The following is an 18,522-nucleotide window of genomic DNA, read 5'->3' on the forward strand; positions in this document are numbered from 1 at the left end:
AGGGACTATTTGTATAAGGCAGGCTAAGTAAATGTAGTTTAAGATGAAAACTTTTTCAGAAATCACTTTCTCTTGCAGGTGATTGACCTACTTATGAGACCTCTAGAGGCCTCCATCCTATGCTGGATAGCATACAGTAGTCCCAGCTTTAGCATGGTAGACATTCCTGGTTTTGACTTTCTCCGGTATCATCCAGAGAGATTCAAGACATGTAATGAAATGTTGAGTCCCCAGTTAGGGTCATGCACTGGGTGGGCCGTGCGGGGGAACAGGGGCTGAGGCATGTGTGAACCCACAGACCCCCAGCTGCAGCCATCAGCACCTGCAAGAGCTTTGTGACCGAACACTTCTTGTTCTAAGCACTGTACTCCTCTCAAAGTAATAGTTTCTGTTTGCTTGTGAAAAAGGCCCAGAAAAGAAAAGGGCCACCTGCAAATGCTATTGATTTGTCTGTAAACTTGGGGACTCATTAAAATGTTGCTAGGTAGCCCTTCCCTTATTAGTGTCAATGTGCTCAATTTATGCTACATGCACAATCAATTATTTGTCTATTGACTTCATCTTCTAGGAAGCAGAACGGTGGTTTTCAGCTCTGGCTTCTGCTCTTTGGGAATCATGTTGGATTCTGTAGGTTTGGCATCGGGCCATACATCTGTAGAGTTAAAAGCTCCCTAGGTGATTCTGATGTATGACCATGGTTAAAAACCACTGAAATAGACTAGAGCATGCAGATCAAAGAGTTCAGGGAAAATACGCAACTACTCTGATTCATTCCGCAGGAACAGGTATAAGGGCTGTTGCTTAGTGCCAGGGAGCGATTTCGGAAGCCCAGGGGAATTGCCAGTCCGGTTGGCAATGAGAAGTTAAGCTATGAAGGATTTAGCTCGGTTAGGCTCCTTCTAATTCCAATTTGACTTAAAATAGAGACTCTTGACTTACCCTGAAATAGTTGTGAATGGGAGTCTACTGTTCTCTGCTACTAAAGATAAAAAATATACGATGTTTTTAGAAAAGTCGTTTCTCCACTCTTGCTTAGAAGGTACTGAACCAGCATAGTGTGTTTTTCATATATTATTCCCAACCACCACCTTCCCTCCAGATAATAAATGTGACCAAATAAACTGAAATTTCCCCCTCCCCCTAGTCTTGGAAATTTACAGCATCATTAGCATATCAAAGGCGGGGAGAGTCCTGCTGTTAACAAGATAAAAAAACTTTTTAAAACTTTGTTTGAGTTAAACAAACTTATTTGCATACGAAGAAACTTCTTGCTTCTATACCTACAGTGGGGCACCTTTTTCCCTTAACACCAGTTTTGGAAAGACTGGCCAAGTCACTTTTTGATTCAGTAATTTTCTTACAGTTAATTTCTGACAGATGAACCTCTTTTTAAAATCCCCTTTGAAGTTGGACTGAATTAACAAATGGAAGGCTTGGCAAAGCAGTTTACTAATTCATAACTATATCCCTCTGCTTTCTTTGTGTTGCTAAGTACTATAATCTTTGACCTGAAAGGAAGAATACTGCTAACAAGTAAATATTTAAAAGGCCCCATGGAGTATAATGTGCGTGAGTTTGTGTGTGGGGAGCCCGTCTGCTGGATGAAAGAAATGACTCACTTTTCATCTCGTAAATAGGCTGTTGTTTTACAGTAGGTTGAAAGGAAGTATTTTAAGTGCTAAGAGTGAGATCTCTTTTCATTTTTAGATTTCGTTAGCCATTCGCTTCACTGATTTGAAGGTGGCATGGTAAGTCATGATTCCTAAGTGTGTTAGTACCCTGGACGGGTGAGTTAGCATTCCTGTGAACGCATAACCTCTGTGCTACCAAAGACGACTTGGAACCATTCGAGGAAACGGAAACATGACTCATTGATGTGCTTGAAGAGTATCAAGGGGGGACTCACTGACTCCAGAGCCAGCCCTGAAGTGTGGTAGGGCAGGCAGAGCCTGGATGGGGTGATGCCAGGGCTCTGGTCCCCACCGGGCCACTGACCACCTCGGGGACAGCAGTCTCAGGACCAGACATCCCTTCTGATATATAATGGGAGGTGTGCATTATGTGCTGTTAGCATAGCTTCCAGCTTCGAGATTAATGAGTCTTTGAATTCTACTGATTTTCTGGTTTATGCGGAAGTGGGTGTGTGTGTTTTAATGACCTTCAGATGGGATTCCTCAAGGCTTCATGAAATAAATCTTTATTTTTTAGATTTGAAGTGAACTGCCATGACAGAATTTGACTAGCAGAGTCTGTAACAGAAAGTGAGGAAGCAACTAACTGATTTATAAGGCTGTGGGCTACTGATTTTCTGTGGCTGTGGCACTTGGTGTATAGAATGATGCATCTGTGATCCTGTTGAAGAAAGGTTCATTATTGTTTACAGGCGAATGTTCTACTCCATTAGAATTTCTTTTCAAAAGCTATAAAATAGCTCCGAGCTACCTTGTTTGATATGCCTTACTATGTTTTTTTTTTTTTAGAAAATATTTAGATCACCCTACTGAAATATATGCCAGATATTTCTCCTTAAGGAATTCTTAAGAATAGCAACATGGATATCTGACACTTTGCAAGTTTTAACTCTTGCTACAGAGTTTCTGCAGTCATTATTGTATAAGAATAATCTTGCATTCTATTATTTTCATCTCGTGGTTTTCTTTCATGCAACCTAGGTTGACAAGTACTGTGAAATGCTGTGCTTATTAGAAATTACCTATGTATTCTTTAAAAGTGATAATCTGGTTTGTCTGGTATTATGTTTGGGGAGCTTAGTAAGTGCCATTTTCTTGAGGGTCATGATTAATTCTCCTTAGTTTATTTATGGCCATGAGAATACATTAATTGTCAGAGAATAACTGTGCAAGAAAAACCCCAAAATATTTCATATGGCAACTTTCAAAGTTAAATGTTTGATTATTTCTGTTATTTTATCTTTTTTTCTGGAGCTTAACCCACAATGTATTATTTACTACCAGTTTCCTTCTTGAAAAACTTGTATCGTAGTCCTTTACCTATTCTTTTCTGACTGTATCCTGCAAATTCTCAAGTTCAAATAGATGTCTGATAGTAATGGTTTCTGTCTTCTACAGTGCTACGTGTCTGACTCATATGCCCACTAGGTGGCGATATTGCTATTCTTATTTTTTGTTTTGTTTTGTTTTGTTTTTTTCCTGTAGGTGGCGGTGTTGCTCTTGTTTTTTGGTCTTTTTCTACGGGGTTCAGAGAGACTTGCTCAAGACCAACTTGTCAATAAATATGTGTTGAAATCAAGATTGGAATCCAGCTTTGCCTCATTCACATATTTGTACTTTTTGGCTCATACCTGCATTCTTTTGGGAGGGAAGAGTAGGAGGAGGAAAGGGATAAAGCCTTATTTCTTACTTTATCTATTAAGTAAATTTTTACTGAACATCCACAGGCTTAAAATTGTTCTTCCCAAGGAATTGCTCCTTGTTTGTGGACAGGAGAAAGGATATCGGGGTACCTGAGGCACACTAAGGAATTCTATGTGAGTTTTCAGGATGGAGTGAATAGACAGTAGTCACTTGGAAGGTCAGAAGTGATGTTACAGAGGAAGGGGCACTGAGATGAGTCTAGACGGGCAAGTGGACTCTGTCGTGGGGGCCTAACTCAAAGCTTGGGTTTGATTAGCAATGGTGGCTCGGGAGCTGGGTGTGACAGGGTCAGGGCTGTGGTCTGAGGCGGACGTGGCAGGACGTGTAGGCCAGAATGAGGTACAGAGGTGGATCATGAGGCCGAGTGCTGCTGGAGCTTTCCTGAGGGGAAGAAGGGAGAAAGGCAGAGAGACATCTTGACTGTTCTCAGCCTTGTTCAGACTCACTTTTGTTCAGAGGGAGGTTATCTTTGCCTTGGGTACACAGGTGGGAGTCAGGCTTTAAAGGAGGAATAGCCAGGGTGATGTGAAAGGTGAGAGTGGAACTGTTGTAGAGAAACAAAGGCCCAGTGGAGGTGGGCAGTCAACCTGTGGTGAGGAGATTCTCTCCATGTATGAGGCGGTTTGAGACAGGACAGAGGAGGTGCCAGGTTGCACCGGTGAGGAAGCTGGAGTTTGGTGAGGGGGGGGTGCGGTGGGGGGAGTGGAGCCCTGACTTCCAGCTCCAGACAGGATTTGTAATGAGGAGCAGAGCAAGGGGGTGGGGGGCGTGGTGTTGAAAATGCAAAGTAGGGAGCAAGTTCATGCTGCAGACAGCAATCAGGAGGCAGAGATGAACCAGGAGTGGGAAGATGCGATACATGAGGCTTTGAGGTGACCAGGAGGGACAGGGAAGGGGTGGGCGGGGCAGCCCCCCCCCCCCCCCAGTGGAGGAGGGCTTGCCTGGCAGCCATGCTGCCCCTTCCTAACCTGTTGCCGGGCAGTGAGAGATTTGTTAGCCCTGCCCGCCATTTGTTGCTTCCCTCACCAACTTGGGAAGTGATTCCTCACCTGTGGGCGGGTTATGACAATAACCACACGTTAGGTTGTGGAATACCTGACCTTCAGGTAGGTAGTTGGGCAGCAAACTTGTCTGACAGGCCCCCCCGGGTGATCCCCTGGCCCTTTCTCCAGAGATTCTGTGTGTCTGGAGTGGGGTCCCAGGGCCCGTATTTTAATAAGCACCCCCAGGTCATGCCGATCAGCAGCAGGTTTCAGAAACACTGATCTGGGTGCCTGGGTATGCTACCGGCTGGACACTGGCCCCTAATACTTTCTTAGCTCCTCACCAGTGCTGGCACTGGAAGTACAAAAGACACTTCTGAATTTTAGACTGTAGGTTATTGAGGTGAATGGATACTTGACTGTTTCTATTTTGTAAGATACTTTCAGGTTCCTTTGCTGGTTCCTAACCTAGTCTTTGCGTGTGTTGAAAGACAAATCCTGCTTCCCCTTGAATCCACCCAAGCCTCTACAGCCTGGGGCGTTATGGAAAATGGGTTGTTCTGTGCTGCCACCTGCTGGTGGCTGCCTGCAAACCATGTGATGTTTTGAGAATGGCCCCTGTATATGTAAGGCAGCGCTGCAAATGTGATTCTCAATGGACCGTAGATGAAGCAAAAAGCCTTACTTCTAATTGAGCCATCTGCTCTAATTTAAACCTTTTACACTTAATGTTGCAAATCTGACACAATTAATTTCCTCTTCTCCAGAGCTTTTTCCAGCCCAGGTGTTAAAATGTTAATAACAACGTGTTTTGCGATTAGTTTGCTGTGTTAATCTCAGAATGTTTTTTTTACATGCTGCATGTCTCTTCTATGAACAAATGATTTTGGTGATTCAAGGCAGTGGTGAAGACGGATGGGATGCACGTTTCAGAGCTTTGGAGAAGCTTGATCTCGGAACATTGCTTTACCTCTTGGAATCGGTTGGTTTTCAGTGTATAGTCGCAGTGTACCATCATCAGCATCATTTTAAATTGTGCCTGGCTCTGGGTCCCAACTTGCGCAGTGACCTACACCTGATGATTTCTAAGCATGTTATGGTGAACCTATAGGGCTCAGGGCCACACAATGTAAACCACTTAGATGTCGTTCCTACAGGCACGGAGCTAGCATCACAGTGTGGCAGACAACCTCTCGGATTCGTTGTTTCCTTATCTGCAAAATGAAAGTGACAGGGTCATCTCTAAGATCTCCTTTGGTCCCAAGCTTCTGTACTTTAAACAATCAGCACGAAGTGTGGGACTTAGTTTTCCTAGTGACTGTGGAAGGCAGTGTCTGCTCCTTTGGTTGGGTGCCAGGCTTTCATATTCTGGGCACCACTGACACCAACATGTTGTCAGGGTATTTCTAATTTCATGCTTTGCGTTCAGTGACCTTTTAAACACTTTTTAAAATTAGAATTGGAAAAATGGCAGGCTTCTTCATTTTCTTTTAAATATTATTGATTGAAACAGAACTAGCATTTAGTTTAGTTCTATCTATAAACAAGATATAGACTTTCTTAAAGATTAATTGATTCTTTATTAGATGTGGGGGCAATACCTTACATGAACCACGAAGCTTTTTAAAAACAGATGTGCCAAACAGGGGCGCCTGGGTGGCTCAATCAGTTAAGCATCTGCCTTTGGCTCAGGTCATGACCCCAGGGTCGGGCTTCCTGCTCAGCAGGGAGTCTACTTCTCCCTCTCCCTCTGCCTCTCTCCCTGGCTTATGTTCTCTCTCTCTTTCAAATAAATAAATCTTAAAAAAAGGGTGCCAGACAGAAACCCTAAAACCCAATCTACACATGACCTATTGAATAAGAATCTCTTCTAGAAGATGCTTCTGATGCGAAGCTGTGATTGAGAAGGAAGGCACTAATACAGTGTCAGTTGGGCCTGACTTATCTTGTGTCTCTTTGAGCCGGGCTGGGCCGTCAAACATCTGGGGGCTTGCAGTACACTGTGCTGGGCCCTGGACCCTGGACACCTGTAAATACTTAGGGATTATCCCCTCTGTCTGCATCCTTCTCTCCCACCTTTACTAGGCTGGTGGCAAAACATTTTATTAGACTATCGATTTCTTTTTTAAGATTTAATTTATTTATTTGACAGAGAGAGAGAGAGAAAGCACAAGCAGATAGAGTGGCAGGCAGAGGGAGAGGGAGAAGCAGATTCACCACTGAGCAGAGAGCCTACCATAGGGCTGGATCCCAGACTCTGGGATCATGACCTGAGCCAAAGGCAGACATTTAACTGTCTGAGCCACCCAGTCGCCCTAGACTATCCATTTCTTTAGTCATACTTTGGTATGAGGCCATCTCCTAGTTAGGTAAATTAGATTTTGATCTTTCCTCAAACTTCATTGTAATCTTATCTTATAGAGGACATACTTATTAATTCTTAATTAGGTAATTCTTTTTTTTTTTAAGATTTTATTTATTTATCTGAGAGGGAGAGCACAAGCAGGGGGAGTGGCAGAGGGAGAGGGAGAAGCAGGCTCCTCACTGAGCAGGAAACCTGATGTGAGGCTTGATATCAGGACCCTGGGATGGTGACCTGAGCCGAAGGCAGACACTTAACTGACTGAGCCACCCAGGTGTCCAAATTGGGTAATTCTTAAGTGATGTCACTTTCCTAAGTGACATCATTTGACCTGATCTCAAATGCAGACTATAACCTGCTGTAATTTTGTATGTGCTGAATAAGTAGTATTGAACTATGTGACAGATTAAAAGTTATTTGAGACCGTGGGTTTTTTTTTTTTCTTATTGTGAAATGTAACTTACTTTTAGCTAAGAATTTTCTTATCAACAATAACCAACAATGTATGTTTTATGGAACTATATGTAACTGGTATTTTTCTTCTGTGCTCATTTTTTTTCCCCTAGAAAAATTATTAGCAAAGCAAACTTTAGAAAATGCCTGGAACACATTTTGAGAGAAGAGAGTGGTAGTTTGACAAAATTTAGCATTTTCTATTTCTTTTTTTTGTTTTGTTTTTTTTAGCCATCTAAAATAACTGTCATTACCAATGAGGTAAGTAGCTATACTTGTGCTATTTTTGTAATTCCTTTTAGGTTGTCAGATTTCACACTTTTCTTTGAGCCATTCATTGCCTCCTTATCATTTTGGGGAGAGAAATGTGTCTCATGACTGTGAACAGGACACAAGTGCAGTGACTTGAGAGTTTTGTCATTACAGGTGAGATGGGTGCGCTCAGTCCTTTCCTTCGAGATCGTAGTGTGAGTGAACTATTTCCCTGAGGGGAGCCGGGCCCTCCATTCCTGCTCCCCGCGCCCTCACTGCAGGTGCCAGGCACGATTTGAATATCTGCTCCTGGCCTTACCTGTCACCTCGCTTGTCCTCCAGCAGTATCTGCTTCATGACCTATAAGGTCAATGGCTACCTCTTTGTTGCTACAAATAACCTGAGAATTACTGAGTGCTAATGATGTCAGCATTTTTTCACTCAGTTTTCATAACAGCCTGAAGAGAGTCCATGGCATCTCCAGCTTGCAGGGATTTGAGCATAGGAATGAGAACCGAAGGCATTCCCCATCTGGGTGCCTTTTGAGGCCACACCGCCCAGGTCTGCCATGTTTGAGGGGGACGATGGAGGGGCTGGGCGGTTGAGAGGGGACTCTCTCTAATGCCTTCATTTGTGCTTGCTGGTGTCTGTCAGCCCACTCCAGGCTGCCGTCAGTGGAAAGGCTCTAGTGTTTGCTTAGTAGAAGGACTTCATCCTTTGAAGTTCTCTTTGATGGCGTATCTGCGAGTAATGTATTAGAGAAACAAAGGTTCTCTTGACTTAACTGTCCGTATTTCACCCAGGGGAACAAGTGTTTCAACCAAAAATTTCTGAATGTCTGAAGTGTTCTTTAGGTCTTTTGTTTTCTAAATTTCTCCTTATCAAGATGAGTTTATTATCTGAAGACTGACAAATGTGATTGTACAGGGACAGCTGAAGTAGTCATTATCAAATTGGATTCCCCTTCTCTAAATCGCCCTTTTACTTGGAGACTTTGATGACTGTCAGGAGAGTTGGCAGTGGCTATGACTGTAAAAATTGTTGAGCTGAAGAGAAAAACATATCAAGATAAAGCCGTCTTTATATTCTGCTTGTTATGTTTTCATGAGTTCCAGAAAGGTTAAATTTGTTAGGCTTTTTAAGAAAACATTCTTAGGCAATGAGTGAAGTTTTAAGAGACACAGTATATTCCAGAAACACAAAAGGCCATGCCCTTAAGCAAATTTGCACATCAAGTAGAGAAACTTAGCGATCAGTTTTTAGATATATCCTGCTGTGAAATGTTCCTTTAATTACCTGAATGAGGTTGTAGGAAAGGGATCAGGTAAATTGGTTTATAAAAGGTACCACCATGTTTCCTTTAGTTGCAGAGTGAGTGAAAAAGTTCTTAATATTAACTATTTTACAAAAATAATTTTAAAAATGACTTGGGCAGTATAATACCATTTATGAAACTTAGAGAAAACAGTATTATATCTTATTGACAAATACACTGGTATTCAGAAAAAAATATGAAAAATATGTTTGAGAATGAGACAAACCAAATTTAGAATAATGGCTACACTGGGAGACTTGGAACAGGAGGGAAATTTATCTCTAACATTTTATTATTTAAAAACTGAAGCAAAATTAATAGTGAAATGCTAACTATTACATCTGTGCTGATTTCTCTCCTTTTCCCTATGTTTACAATAACTCTGAGTGAAAATTAAGCATTAGATGATGAAAAATTTTACAGTGTAGGGGAGCCTGGTGGCTCAGTCGGTGGAGCCTGTGACTCTTGATCTTGGGGTTGTGAGTTCGAGTCCCATGTTGGATATAGCGATTACTTAAAAAAATAAAATTAAAAAAGTTTACAGTGTATGTTTAGCATACATATTACAGAAAAATAGAAAATCCAAAATAAAAAAATTAAAACAATCTGTTATACTGTATTCTGCTTATAATATCCACTGATAATATTTTCAGTATATGATCCTAGTTTATGTTGTATGCATTTGGTATTATATCTGTGATGTTTAGACATTTTCAGTGAAATTATGAGTAGAGAGTTAAACTCTGCATATTTACTTGATATTTTAGTATAATTTAGGTGTTGAATTTAGGTGTTAAAACTAGTGATTTTTGAATTTTAATATGCAGACGACTCATCTTGGAAGCTTGTTTAAATGTGGACTCTCAGGTTCTCTCCAGAGGTGTGTACTAAACAGACTCCAGGAAAGTGCATTTTTAACAAGCCCTCCTGGTCCCCTCACTCCCCCACCCCAATTTATGGTGATTCTGATACAGGTGTCCTAAGGAACACAGTTTGGGAAACACTTATGTGTAGTCCACACAACTCTGAGCACCATTTATACTTCTTTTTCTAATCAAAGGTCATTAAACTATATTCTGTGAACCAAATACAGGCCACCCCACCTATTTTTGTAAGTAAAGCTTTACTGAAACCCAGACACCCTGATTTGTTTACTTATCATCTGGCTACTTTTTTGCTACAGTGTCAGATGAAGAAGTCGCAACAGAGACCATAGAGCAGGCAGAGCCTAAAATGTTTACTGTCTGGCTCTTTCCAAAAAAGTTTGTTGACCCCTGCATGTAATCTAGTATTTCTTGTGGGAGAATATCAAAGAAAGTCCAGTAAAGAAACCGGACTACATTTAACAGGAGAAAGTTGAAAATGGTGATGAAGGGCATGTCATTGACCAGTTTAATTTAACAAGCATCGATTTAATCGTTACCGTATTCCAAGTACTGTGCGCTTAATGACAAAAGGCTTGGTTTTTCCAGTTTACAGTCTTTAATGACTCAGATGTGATAGGGTAAATGCAGCATCTCTCTTTATGGGTTACTTTGGAAACACATTAGATTAGGCAGGGCACCTAACAATCTAATCCTTGCAGTCAGGAACGGTGTCTTAGGAGTCTTTAACCCTCGGTAACTTGCCCGGCAGGTGCCCATGGTAAATAAGATTCAAAAACATCCGTCTCTTCCCCCCGACTTGCCCAGATGAGTGGAGAATATCGTTGTGCCCCAAGCCCCGTCACATTTGGCTTGCTTTGGCCAATGGAATGTTAGCAGCTTTGATGCAGAAGAGGTTTGGGTAGTTGAGTTTTGCTCTTTGGTGCCACTGCCGTGAGAAAGATAAACTTGGACTGGCCTACTGGTCTTAATGCCCATCAACCAGTTATCCCATCCTGTCATCCAGCTCCCCTCCAGCAATCCTCAGTTTGTTTCCTATAGTTAAGAGTCTCTTATGGTTTGCTTCCCTCTCTGTTTTTATCTTATTCTATTTTTCCTTCCCTTCCCCTATGTTCATCAGTTTTGTTTCTTAAATTCCACATATGAGTTGACATCATATGGCATTTGTCTTTCTCTGACTGACTTATTTCGCTTAGCGTAATACACTCTAGTTCCAGCCACGTCATTGCAAATGGCAAGGTTTCGTTCTTTTTGATGGCTGAGTAATATTCCACGGAGTATATACACCATATCTTCTTTATCCATTCATCAATCCATGGACATCTGGGCTCTCTTCATATTTTGGCTGTTGTGAAATTTTAGAATTTTAGCAGGCTGGTTGTAAATTGTTGGTAGCTTGAATTTGGCCATAGTTGGGCATGTTTACCCCATGGAAATACTGTGAATCAGGGCTTCCCACATCCCTCACCCCAGATGGTTTACCAAGACACCATTGATTGGCCAAACCCCCTGATCACCAGGAAGTTCTTCTGAGAGTACTTCTCACCCTGCAGAACCCTGTCAGGGACCCTACTTGACTTAGGTCCCTTCTTGCTTTTTTTATTTTCTTTCTTGCATTAAGTTAAAAATAGCTATGTGTATACCTTGTGTCCTAGAATACACTTTAAATTCCCATAGGACACGGTTCTATCTTCTGTGCTTTAGAATGAGCCTAGCTGGCTGATCAGATCAATAAATACTTGAACTGATCCCTTTATCTGGGCTCTTTCGCATTACCTACTGGAGATACTAAAAAACTGTTGGCTGGGGGGAATTGCAATAGTCCTAAATGTATTTATATATTTGCATTTCTGTCTCTTTCCTGTTTGTGAATAGAGGGTACCACAAATGTATGATTTTTATGTACTTTATACCTAATTTTATTTTCTCACATTGTTAGAAGTAAGATTTGTCTGGGTCAGTGGAATCACTGAAGTATTAGTGATGTCTAACACATGTCATGGTAGTGTAATAGAGGGTAGCCAAATTGATAAAATGCCTGTTGAAAAACCAGACATATAGGGCCACAATGAATATGGTTTTACAAAAAACCCAAGTGATCCTTAGAGGGTCACTTAAAGGTTGATGGAAAATTTTTCTTGGTCTTAAACAGATACCAGGAAAAACTGATGTAAAAAAAATTTTCCACTGCCACAGAGCAACTAAATTCACATGGTGGAACACAGGAGGTCCTGGCCTATCTGTGTAGATTATCAGATAGAATGTGGGCTGCATTTCTAAATTTGACTCATTATTGATTGCCCCAGCTTCTGAGCCACATCTTTGGATTCTGGAGTCTTGGTGAATGGAAGCAGTGCAGAATGTCCTAACAAAGTAAGAAAAGCATAGAGCCTTGCAGTTAATGACCCTCTTTCTTCTCAAAGTGAAGCAGTCTAACTAATAGAATTGTATTATTACTCTTTAATTCAGATTATATATATTTTTGGTCAGCTTACAAATTTTGCTTTTTGGAATTTAGTGATAATGATTGCTATAAAAGTGTCATTATCTCCTTGTCCTGAAGCATGTTAAGATCAAAAGAAAGAGGTACATGGAAATGAGTAGATGGTTCTATTGTTCACTCTTTCCACCAACACTCATTCCTCCTGGCTGTGTGTAGATACTGTTAGAGACACGGAGATCAAAAGATGAGATCCCTGCCCCTAGGGGGCAGTCCAGTCTGGTACTGTGCTAACTCAAAGTTGATCTGGGGACTGGCATCACCTGGGCCCCTTGAGGAGTTCTGAATTCCAAACCCTGCTCCACACCTGAATCAGACTCTACATTTTAATAAAATCTGTGATTTATGTACATGACAAAGTTTGTGAAGAAATGATTGAGTAGATAGAAAAAATAATAATTACAAGGATGACTGGAAAGGCACATGAAGTACAAAGGAGATCATGATTTTAAAACTTTTTTTTTAATTTGGAATTTTATTTTAGTCTCAAAGTTGGTTCATCCTTGTTCTTATATGAGAAGAGTCTCAATGTCGGTGCTCACTTTTACAGGACCTTTTTAGCTGAACCCGTTGGATGGGGGCATTTTCTTGGTTAGGGCTGGGTAATCAACTCACCAAGCCTCCGACACTCCATGGCATCCATCAGTCAGTGATGGCTTCTGTCCCAGGGCTTTATCCCCTTGCCACGTGCGCCGCCCCAGGGGGCTGAGAGCGGTAATGTGCTGCCATATTGCTCCCATATCAAGTGATCCCCAGGGAACAATGTGGTGAAGGCTTCGAGCCTCAGATCATTTCAGGAGTCCCTTTCAGACACGAAGACATTGAAAAGTGGGATAGAGGCTTTGGTGATATATAATTACAAATGTTTGCAATTAATCTTTCCTTTTGAGGAGACCAACACGGTCATTGCACTGAAAGGAACGTATTCTGTCTTTTAAAGCTGCAGCTTAATAAAAAGGGAGTGCTTTCCTCTCTTTTAAATATTGAAGCAGTCGCAGGTGAGGGAACCCTGAATTGTCTCTGAATAGGTAATTGGCCAGGTTTTGTCTTCCATGACTTCCTTCTTGAGTAAATCAGTTTAATTCCTGAGGGGTTGGGAGGTGGATGACAAGGAGGATTTAGTGTACTGTGGGAGTTGGCTCCCTGTGGCCCTGGACCTAATATGTTTGTTTTGTTTTGTTTTGTTTTCTTATTACAAACGTCTAGCTCCAATTGTTTACTTCTAGATATTGAGATAAGCTTTCATCATTAGTGTGTACAAATTACCTCATAGAAAGTTTGCATTTAAATCTACTTTTAAATTATTTACAAGAGCCGACAGTTGGAAAACCTACTGTACCCTGTCCTAGACGCTAAAGGTCCCCGTGGGTTGTCTGGGTGATTCATGTGGTAATCTGATAGGGTTTACACTTCACTGCTCCTGCCCGGGCAGGGCTGCTTTAGAACATGACCCAGTTTCGAGCAACTCTTCTCACTGCCATGTCACCTTTGTCTCTGTTCGTGGCCTTCTGTGTGTGCACCCCACTCCCAGCCAAACCAGCCCACCTCACCAGCTCCACCAGCCCACGCTGGTCTCTACTCGTTTCTAACTTCAGGGTTCTGCCTCTCTCATTCCTTCTTCCAGGTTTGAAGGGTGGGGGTCAGGGCAGGAAAAGTACACACGGAAATGAAAAGCCACAGTGCTCATTGGTGGGCTTTCAGGCCAAAAAACTGATGGCACTTGAAATTAGTTCCTACTTTTGGCTGGCATTTTACACAGATGGCAAATGGGGCAATTACATGCCTGGGTGGGTTGAGGGGTCTGTCTAATCCTATGTCTTCTCACGTTTAACAATTTTTACTAAATCGAAGACTTCCGTTTGAACGAAACTCCTTTTAAAGGATGTCCCAGTATATATTGAAACAGGAAATATTGTGTCTTTTGGCTAGGGCTTACCAAATGTATTCAGTCTATCCATTTGACTCTTGGTAGAAACATAAGTAAATCTTTCCAAATTAATGGATATTTGACTTAGGAATTCCCAAAGAAGTTGATGATCCCAGAACTTCCTTTAGGAATATGTTCTGGTGCCTTCCAGTTTTTATCGTTAACTTTTCATTTTTAATGTCTGACTTCAGCCATTCCCGGAATAATATAATTCCTTGTCCTTTTGTCATTAGCGATGGGTAGATTTCTCACCACCCTGAAGTGTCAAGAACTTAACACAAAAGAGGCAGTGAGTCATAAAGCTGGTATAGACCCGCCTGGGGGCTGTTACCCAGAGGCTACTCCTTCTGCCATTTCAGCCATGGGATGCCCACCTCACCAGTCCAAGGGCGAGGGTGCCGGCCAGGAGGCAGCTGTGGGAAAGCCCTTGTATTTCGTCCTGTGGGTGCTTATCCACTGCCACTAAACACATATTGAAGAAAGATGATTTTTTAAAAAGATTTTATTTACTTATTTGACAGAGAGACAGCAAGAGAGGGAACACAGCAGGGGAGTGGGCGAGGAAGAAGCAGGCTCATAGCAGAAGAGCCTGATGCGGGGCTGGATGCCAGAACGCCGGGATCACGCCCTGAGCCGAAGGCAGACGCTTAACAACTGAGCCACCCAGGCGCTCCGAAGCAAGGTGATTTATCTGATTCCTTGATGCCTGAAGCCCGGCGGTGGCGAAGGGGTAGGCAGGGAGCAGTTACTGGCACCTACCGCGATGACCGAAGTTTCAGTTTGACAGCCTGACAGTGAGGGAGGAGGTGAACAAACCACCGCACAGTTGGGGATGCAGACAGAATCCGTGCAGCAGGGCTGGTTCAGAAGTCTGAGAAGAGTGTATTTGCTTGTTGATTTTCACGGGGGAAAAAAGTTAAGTGAAGATGTTTGATCACACTGACGATTGCATTTGAAGAAACAGGTTAGACTCTCGCAGGGATTTTCCACAGCGGGGTTACTGTGAAGATTAACAGTGATCTACGTGAAGTGCCTGGCACAGAGTAGCCTTGACCCTGTCCCCGGGAGCGCTAGGTTTGTGTGTGGCTCTGGGATCGGGTGATTAAAATGTGTGGTTCATTGTAGTTGCTAAAGAAATATCGTTTGAATGACTATAATGGCTTTTCAAGCAGCCCACTTATGATTTTTCTAAGCTAATGGGTGTACATACCTAACATGGATAGTGAAAACCTAAATATTACCCCCAAAGCTAATTTAAACTATGACGTCTGTCTTGGCCATAGAGGAATTCTGGTCCAGTTGTAAAGGTAGTTAATGTATTTGACCTTCTTTTACATAAAGGAAGATGTTAATGATCAAGGGCCAATATGACAGAAATGCGGAATAGCTAGTCAGTAGAGAATTCATTATTGTGCAGACTCTCCATAAGTCTCGTGAATAATGGGAAATACATTAAGTTGGAAGGCCAGCATAAGTGTGTACTTACTTTGAAGGAGAGTTGTGAATCTAGTCCCTGGATAGACCAGTTAGCCATCGTGGCTGTTTGGCCGTGGGTGTTCCTCCAGCCCCTCTCTTGGGCTTGCTCTCAGATGTGTGTAAGGATAGGAAGTACCGGAGGGAAACACGCTGCTTACTGATGACACCTATTTGTCTATCCTATGTGTATGTAGGTGCACACACTCCAAGGAGGGTGGGTTGGAAAAGCATTCAACAGTACTCCCTGAATGCAAAGAACAGCGCAAGGGTTTTTTTAGAGCTTAGGTATTCCTAAATTAAAAGTCTAGCTGTAGGATGGAGACATCAGCGAGGGAACAATGGTATTCTTTTTCAAGGAGGTCCATAGATCCTTAGAGAATGCATACGTGGGTGTCAGGGGTTCCCCTGAACCTCTGAAATGGAAGGCAGCATTCAGGATGTTTTTATATTTTCTGGCACAGTGGTCTTTTTTTTTTTAACTTTTTATTTTACATTTTGAGATTCTCAAAAGTGTCTTTGACTCAGAAAGAATATTTGGGGAAAAAAGGAAGAATATTTGATGTTTGAACTTTTACAGGCACTGGTGCTCTTCGTAATTATATTATTTTTGCCTTCATGGAAGTGATCAAAGTAGAAGTATCATTCCAGTTTAATACCTCAGAGTGCTTGGTGATGTAGGTGGCACCCCCAGTAAGTGGCAAAACTTTGAATCCAGTGGTGTCTGACATGACCTGGTCCCATTCCTGACTCCTCTGTGTGATATCGGGTATGTCATATGCCTTCTCTGGGCCTGAATTTCTTCATCTGTGAATTGAGGGGTTTAAACTACATGAGCTCTTGAGGACCCTTTTAGCTTAAACTGAGTCTCTATCTGTTTTCCCTAGACTACTTCAGCTTTGCCCTTAGTTCTCACTGCCTGTTCTGTGTCACGGTTTCCGCGGCAGTGTGAGCTGTCCATCTGAGGAATGTTTTGCAACAGCTCTGTGTTTTTCTTCTACAAAGTTCTCAGTCCTCGTAAGCTTTTAGAGCCTTTTCCTTAAAATCTCACTGAACAGTGGTAGATGTATGATGCAAAATCCCTCTTTTATAATTTTTAATCAAAGTTTATTTTTTGTTGCACAGTGTTAGTTTTAATATGTTTGCTCATTGCTGAGTAAAGGGAGATGGATCCAGTTCTCTACTCGTGGCTCATTAGCCTTACTCTGAATGACACTTTGAGGAGGGGATGCCTGACCCAAGTCTCTGTGATGCAAAGTTACAGAGACTTTTAATGCCCGCAGGACCATGGAATGATGTTGGCCTTGGGTGAAATGCTGCGCCCAGTGCATTCCAGCATGTGGCTCTAGGTGTGTTGCATGCCATGATTAATGGTTTTATGAGTCTCGGGGCTGGAGCCTGCAGCTAATTGCTGCTAACATAGCTCTCAGATGATGTTTCTCCGTGATAGGATGATCTTTCAAAGCTGGAGAGGAATGACCCGTAGGGGCTGCCAGTGGGGATGCAGAAGAGGGCCCTCCGCCCCACCCCACACTCTGTCTGCTGGTGGCAGATGGGAGGGGCCACGGCAGGTGCAACAATGGCTGCATTTCACCTTCACGGAAAGCTGGGAGTGAAGGAATAGCTGAGTCAGGTTAATTCTGTTCGGAAATACATTTTCTTAGATGATGACATCCCTAGATCAATCAAGGAATGCTCGATGTTTATAAAACTACATGCTCTTTTAAACTTCCTTTTCAAAATCTACCTTCAGAAGTGTGGTCTGATGATTAATAATCAAGTTGTTTGTTTGTTTTTAATTTCCAGAAGTCTGTATTCTGCACAGACTTGCATGTCCCAGCTTTGCTGGAGTTCAGAAGTTTGAGCTGCCGCTGAAGTGGTGCCTGTGGCGAGGAGGCGGGGTTTTCTGTCTCCAATGAGCTGCCTTCGGTGTGGGGCGAGCCTATCGCCTTTCACCCGAGCGCTTACCCTGTAATCCAGGCACTAGCCACGCAGCCTGTTTTATTGTTTGTAGAGTCCTGTGGAGCCTGAGCGGTTCACAGACGGGAAAGAGGGCAAGTGGGCGCTTTCTGATTCTGCTCTGTGCTGCGACAAGGGAGCTGAACTCCTTGATTTCCCCCGAGTCACCTGTGTGGGTGAAGTTTGAGCGGGGCGCCCGGGGTGACGCCAAGCCTCTTTTCTCCAGCCGGAGGAGTTCTTCCGTCTGTCTGCGCGACGGCGGCTCTCGCTGCGCTCTGCCCCTGTGGGGAAGGATGCTCGGGACGGGAGCAGGATTACAGTATGGGGTGCTAGGCACACACCAAAGAGTCGGAGTGCCTTGGTTCTGTTCTTCTCCAAGTCCTGACAAGTGTTCCTGAAATGAACACCCTGCTTCATTTTTAAAATTATACCAAACCAAGTGCCACAATGTGGCTAGGATAAAAAAAAAATTTTTTTTTGTTTGTTTCCTAACCCCTCATTTTCCTTTTCTTTGTAATTGGGTGACCTAGAAGCAGTCTTTCTGCATCATGCCGTGCCTGACTCTCAACATTGTCTGATGAATAAGTGGGAAGGAGCGGGTTCCTGTAAAGGCCATGGAAGGACTGTAAAACCGAGCTTCTTGTTTGCTGGGCTGTCCTTTGTCTGTAGTCGGTGTTGGTGTGAAAGAAGATGAAAAAGGAAGGCTCTTTCAGACTCAAGTCAAATTCAGGGTCTCTCTCACGTGCTGTGAGTTGGATAAATTTCTCCTCCTTGTCCAGGCAGACAAAGAGGCTGTTTCGCAGTGATGGAGAGCTCTCGGTTTGTGGGCAGCAGGTGGAAGCAGATGATGAAAACTGGAATTACAGAACCCAGCCCAGAAAAGGTGACTTGATTTTTTTTGTTGTTGTTGTTTTTATTTGAACATTCTTAGAAGTTTGCGATGTAGAATTCGTTTTCTGTTACTGATTTCCCTTCATGGTTTTTTGGCCCTGTTAGGAGTTTTTTGTTTGTTTTTGTAT

General features: G+C 42.6%; 1 protein-coding gene across 4 annotated transcripts in view; it reads left to right on the forward strand.

The window, feature by feature from the left end:
• NHSL1 (NHS like 1) overlaps nucleotides 1–18,522 on the forward strand; it is a 221,241-nt gene that overhangs the window by 76,115 nt on the left and 126,604 nt on the right. For 2 of the 4 annotated variants that reach the window (XM_026504892.4, XM_026504893.4), the window contains exon 1: nucleotides 4,323–18,386. The exons of the other annotated variants lie outside the window; for them this stretch is intronic. In XM_026504892.4, coding sequence (XP_026360677.2) covers nucleotides 18,194–18,386 — 193 coding nt within the window. In that variant the 5' untranslated portion in view covers nucleotides 4,323–18,193. Of the gene's footprint in view, nucleotides 1–4,322; nucleotides 18,387–18,522 lie in introns of those variants that run through there. 4 annotated transcript variants of the gene reach the window in all.

The sequence above is a fragment of the Ursus arctos genome, unplaced genomic scaffold (genome assembly GCF_023065955.2).
Source record: "Ursus arctos isolate Adak ecotype North America unplaced genomic scaffold, UrsArc2.0 scaffold_13, whole genome shotgun sequence".
NCBI lineage: Eukaryota > Metazoa > Chordata > Mammalia > Carnivora > Ursidae > Ursus > Ursus arctos.